This window comes from Portunus trituberculatus, chromosome 18 (genome assembly GCF_017591435.1).
Source record: "Portunus trituberculatus isolate SZX2019 chromosome 18, ASM1759143v1, whole genome shotgun sequence".
Lineage (NCBI taxonomy): Eukaryota > Metazoa > Arthropoda > Malacostraca > Decapoda > Portunidae > Portunus > Portunus trituberculatus.
The window spans coordinates 3,724,756-3,730,755 of NC_059272.1; the positions used below are offsets into that span (position 1 = coordinate 3,724,756).

Sequence of the window (6,000 nt, forward strand, 5' to 3'; positions counted from 1 at the left end):
TAAGCCACATGGTGTCTTTGGAACAATGCTAGTGGAACACTCACCATCTGTGGAGGCCGAGACCCATCTCCAGTAAAACCTTCCATAGGAAAGCTTCCTTCTCCTTCCCACAAGGAAACATTGTTCTGAAGAGTAGTCAAACCACACAATTATGAGTCAATCAACAACTGGTGGACTTGTCTGCCTCTCTTTCCATCTTTCATACTGCACTGTTGCTGACTTACTTCTAACAAAATAAATATTCAGGATCTTTACTAAATCAAAAGTGATCACCAGTGTGTTAATACATCCTTAATTTAGGCACAAGTGATGACTTACTCCTTGTAAGCCTGAAGAGCCTGGGATGGCCTGTGCTACCAAGTCCTCCATAGACTGAGGTTGTGAGCCCAACATCTGTGGCTCAAAGGCCGTTGGCCCTCCCCCAGCACCGGGCCCTTTGTCACTCAGAGAGTCCCCTTCGGCTGGATGCTCAAAGTCGTGTGACTCAAAGATCTCTTTTGTATCCGTTATTTCTTCCTCTATTTCTTGCGGTTCTTCTTTAACACCAGGTTCATCTAAGATTACCTACCAAAAAAGAAATACACTTGAATGTACACAAAAGTTGGTAGTTAAAAGGTAATACCGATAAATACATGTTGTGAAGTGAAATCTATCTTCAAACTACAAATGTGTATTCTGTTAAGCAGCCCACTCTTTACAATGTGGATGTGATCAGACAATACCACTGTCCATCACTTCTTTGATATCCTACACTGTAAACACATGCATCAAGATCTAAAGCTGAGCAATCACACTTGCAGTGTTTTGTATTTATCCTTAAACTAATACTTTAAAAAGATGTCAACAATACAACTTGACCACTGGAACATTTAGAAGTGTTAATGGAAATGCATACCATCATTGCTTGTAGAATATGAGTAATACTGAAGGGGAGGGAGGGAGGGAGGGAGGGAGGAGGGAGGGAGAGAGAGAGAGAGAGAGAGAGAGAGAGAGAGAGAGAGAGAGAGAGAGAGAGAGAGAGAGAGAGAGAGAGAGAGAGAGAGAGAGAGAGAGAGAAGGGGGGAGAGAGAGAGAAGGGGGGAGAGAGAGGGGAGAGGCAGTTTCTGCTTACCTCAGGTACTGCCTGCTGCGATTGACTAGATGCCGGCTCGGCTGCCCGATGCGTTGACTCTTGTGCATTGGGAAGGCTGGGCTGCTCGTTCACCTCACTATGAGCTTGACTACAGTCCTCTGACACAGACTCAGAGGCACTTCCTGCTGACGGAGAAGGGGAGATGGGGTTTGGCGGCACTCTGGGCACCGTCGGGGAGGGAGTTGGAATTGAGGCACTACTGGACTGTCTTTGGGATTGGCTGTTCACTGTGGTGTCTCTCGCCTCTCTGTGAATTTGTTGGTTCTGAGAGGGAGACGGTCTAATTTCTTCATCTCTTTTTCTTCTCTTTGACAACGGACTGTCCTCTGTCCCGACAAAAGTTCGCTTATTTTCTTTGCTGTCTTTTGAGGGAGCTTCATCAGGTACTGCTAGGCCTTTGATCATAAGGCATTCTGCTGCTTTTATTAAGCCAGCTAATTCATTTTGAAGCACATTAACTTCACCAACATACATATAGTTTAATAAAGCTTCTAGTTCTTGACTTCTAATGTCTTTTAACACTATAATTGGATGTTTACAGTTTGTCCTTTCAAACATCTGTTCAAAATAATCACTACATGTTGATAACACCAGTTTGTGTACTGGATAAAATTTTCCATCACAGGCTATAGTCACATCACAATAGGATTCCTGAAACAAACAAGAAAATGTAACATCAATGAAAAATTAACTCTCTTGTACACTCATTCCGAAAAACTTGTGTATAAAACTAAAACCCAAATTGGAGCAACAAGGTTAATCTTCTCCTTACAAAATATCCTTACACTTTTCAATACTCTAAACATCAATACTTTGTTGAACCATAAACTTGACATGCATGTAACCACCACACAAGTGGCCACACCATAACTGCCTCACCTTGCTCCGGATGGTGGAGAGGATGTGGAAGAAGGTACTTCGGTGGTTATTCCACTTGAGGGACAACAAACCACTTGCCATGGTTGTTCTTTTTCTGGAATATGGACAATGCTGGTGTCAGTAAACTATGACAAATAAGCATACCTATGCCAACCATAAGTAACCATCACTCCTGTATTCTCTGTAACTGAATGCATTGCCAGACTTTTGTAATTTGCAAGGTTCATATATATGAAGTGATGAAAAAATTATTAAAGAAAATTTAATATAATTTCCAAAAAGATAACAGACAAAAAGGGGCTGACTAAATATTCGATACTTATCTTGATTGTTCAGATAAAAAAAAGTCTGTCTATTACTCAAACAAAGCAGGGAACAATATGGACATAATATTTGTGCTGACATCTGAGAGCTGAGTAAGGTTTAGAATAAATAATTCACCTCACTCATTTCACTGCAGATCCATTCATATGTTGATCGCGTCGTGTGAACAAGAAATACTCTGCGTGCAAGAGAATCAGTAGGCTTAAATAACCTCCATATTCCCCAAAGTAAGCATTGTCATTAGGCTATTAGAAATCTCAGGGTGAAGGCTGCCTGGCGCCACACTAAAGGCGATCGCTGGGAGGGAGGGGCGGAGAAGGGCTGGCGGCGACGGCAACAAAGACAGCCTGGCGAGCGTCCTGCCGCCACGCCGCGCCGCCGCCTCACCCACACCACCACCACCTCCACAGCTACACGCTCACCACACACCAACTGCGCATCCAAACCACACACACACACACTTATCACTATGGTAAACTCCCTACCTGCTTCTGTATTTTCAACTACCTATGACGAGTTCTTTTAAGAGAGGTTTCAAGACATTTATTCTCTTTTTTGGCTAACACTCTCGGACCTGCAAGGGGACTGGCATCTTAGTGGTTTTTTTTTCTTTTTTCGCTTTGTTTATGTCGTCCTAGGCCAGCTTCCCCCTCTAACAAAAATAATTAATTTGATTCGCGGGCGGTCACTCCCCCCTCCACTACACTACCGCTACACCGTCTGACGTCACCATAACCTATTACTCATTGACACCTTCCCTCCCTCCCCTGCTCTGACACCCGCCGCCCTATCGCCTACCTTCAAGATTTCAATGTTCATAGTGCTAGTGGGAAGGAATCTAGTGAAAGAAAACAAAATTACGAAGAAAACGTACTTTTTTTTTTTTAATAAGCCGCGCGTATTCCAGCAGGTGAAGGTGACACTGAGGTGGTTAATAGGAGACAAAGAACTACACACAAGACAGGAGATAAGATAACAAAAAAAAAAGAAAAATATATATAAAATGGAGGTACAGCGTAAAATTGAAAGAACGGGAAGCAATAGAAGGCCCAAGACAAGAAAAAAAATACTAGTTATGGGAAGATAGCGGGAAACAACAGGAAAATCAAGGATGTGAGAGGGAAGGAGGGAGCGATGGATGGAGGGGAGGGAGGGAGAGGGACGCGCCGCCGCACTCCCTTCCTTGGCGTCACCTAATACCCTACACGTATTTCCGTCTTTTTCTCAACTTTCCGGGACTTTTACCAAGCTCTCTATACCTCAATGGTACCTAGGGACAGTCGCTGACGTGCACTGGTCAAGGCTACTCTGTTACTCACCTGGTTCCGTGGTTAAAGCTGAGAAAATCGCAGGGTACACATCCCGCTGCCTGAGCCACACAAAGCAAACATGGCGTCTGTCTATCCCTCCCTCTCTCCCTCTCTAGTCTCTCCCTCCTGCCTCGAATCCCCTGCCTCCTCCGTGCCATAAGCAAAATACTACTAAAAACCCTTGATGGAGTGCTAGGAAACTATCCTGGTGGTTGTTTGATCAAGGTTATTCAATATTCGTGTAAATATGTCCCCTAAATGTATGTGTATGAAGGGAAAAAGTGTCATTTCGTGTGTTCAGCAAATTTAAACCTTCAGAAAAACGGATTGTAGATACAGAATAGATAGATTAACAAAAATATACTGGTGGGGCATATGGAAGAAGAAAGCGTGAATTGTTATATAGGTATAGTCCATGGCATTTTGTTCATCTACATACGCACTATCTTCCTCATCACTAAACTATATACATACTAGGTACGTACAGTACATACATATACATTTCACGAGTGACAAGTTATGTCAGAGAGAGAGAGAGAGAGAGAGAGAGAGAGCATACGAGTAGAAGAGTCCTTCTGTGTTATATGGCATTTTGTTCATTTTATGTTTATTCCTCTTCATCGGTTAGATATAATTCAAGTCATAACAGTAGCGATGTTATAAGATATTAGTATGAGACAAACAGGGAATACAATAAAGACGAGTGAAAACTCCTTCCGTGTTACATGGCATCAACAAATTCTCAATAGACTTCCTCTGATGAGTGATCAGTCATTTAGTCTTTCTAATGATGCTTTTCGTCTACATCCATGTGATGTCACCTCATGGCAATGAGATATTGTATTTGTATGACGATAAATAGAGCACATTAAATTGCTGTTTACTCACATTAACAGTCAATTTGGAGTGGGATGTAGCTACAAGTGTTTGAGCGAGTTAGCCCTTGAAATCGTCGAATAAGGCCGTTCTCACCAGTTTTTTTTTTTTTTTTTTTTTGTCACCCTCCTTCGAAAGGGGACGTGGGCCTTTGTCTTCCGACGGCCGACAAGCACCAGTGGTGTGGGAGTTGTGTACAGTTGGTGAATACATACTGCATCCATGGACGGATTGGGAGGAGGGCTACACAACAAGAGCAGGAGAGTGTTACAGCAGTAACAGCACTGTCTCTTCTGCCTACACACCAGCTTTATAACATATACAACTAATTGCCTATATAGCCTATACAAACATACTGCACGTCTAGCTACATCCATCCGATCTGTTTCCTGTCCTGCACCCACTCTTACAATACATACAAGGTACCTACTCACAAGGAAGTGTCCCTCGCCCTTGCTGAATCCATATTCATATGACAACGGGCCCTGCCACGTTTGTTGAACACCCCTTCCAAGGAGTCGACAAGAGAGTACGTGTTTCTGCATTCACCTTCATTCGCTATTCACTTCCATCACATACAATAGTCAGTACTAGTCACTCTTCTCACTCAATATTCTTTTTACATTGTCTATCCACTCCAGGCAAAACTTTTCTCTTAACCTTCCACTGCAAAGATGTGTATACTATATATACATTTTTGTATGTAGCCCATTAATTCGTTCCACACCCCCAAACATCTCCACCATGCAGTGTTTTTTACCTCTTCTCTCAGTCAGCCACCATATAGCCTACAGCTGTATAATCAGCAAATATATATAGCTGACTCAGATCTCGTATAATCAGCAAATATATATAGCTGACTCAGATCTCGTATAATTTTTTCCCACTCATCAAACTCACTCATTCTTTTGACTAAAACCCTCATATTTTCTCCCTTTACTACGTTTTAGTGTATAAATTGCGTATGGTACGTGACGCTACACAACCCTGACGCAAACACCTTTTGAACGAAAAGTAAAGGAGCTTATACCAACACCATACCTTTTTACACATGCCCGGCTATCATTTCATATAAAAAGTATTAAATCATTCCTTCTACTAACCTGCTTGTAATCTCGCATATTTTCAAAACATCTCACAGTCCTTTCCTAGCTGTTGATCTCATCAAACTTTTTCATTTGAAAGCCAAAAGCGTTTTCTTCCTTAACCCAAAAAAACTTTTCACACAGCATTATCTTTCTTCCTAAAATCTTCCTCTTGGATGGTATTTCTGTTCAAAGCCTCTCTTACCTTCCTCATCAGCAGCATACCTACCTACTATATAAATCTTTATTTCCTATGACACTGAACAGACGTAGCATTACCCTATTTTTACTTTCGTAAAAGAAAAGAAGATAAAAACAATATCAGAGGATCAGCCTGTGGAACTTATACCTTTGGTAACCATAATCGTTTGATATCTTAAACTGAGAGCATCTA

At 41.9% G+C, this 6,000-nt stretch overlaps 1 protein-coding gene across 39 annotated transcripts in view; it reads right to left on the bottom strand.

Moving 5' to 3' along the window:
* LOC123505838 (longitudinals lacking protein, isoforms H/M/V-like) overlaps nucleotides 1–3,790 on the bottom strand; it is a 61,966-nt gene extending 58,176 nt beyond the window's left edge. For 38 of the 39 annotated variants that reach the window (XR_006675269.1, XR_006675270.1, XR_006675268.1 and 35 more), the window contains exons 1-5: nucleotides 3,655–3,790; nucleotides 2,012–2,105; nucleotides 1,112–1,783; nucleotides 319–564; nucleotides 45–125 (exon numbers count right to left, since the gene is read on the bottom strand). Coding sequence is in view for 36 of the 39 variants with exons in the window: in XM_045257595.1 (XP_045113530.1) it covers nucleotides 45–125; nucleotides 319–564; nucleotides 1,112–1,783; nucleotides 2,012–2,092 (1,080 nt within the window). In the remaining 3 variants the exon portion in view is untranslated. Of the gene's footprint in view, nucleotides 1–44; nucleotides 126–318; nucleotides 565–1,111; nucleotides 1,784–2,011; nucleotides 2,106–2,452; nucleotides 2,587–3,654 lie in introns of those variants that run through there. The other variant, XM_045257570.1, reaches the window with a different exon arrangement.
* Nucleotides 3,791–6,000: the final 2,210 nt, after the last annotated feature.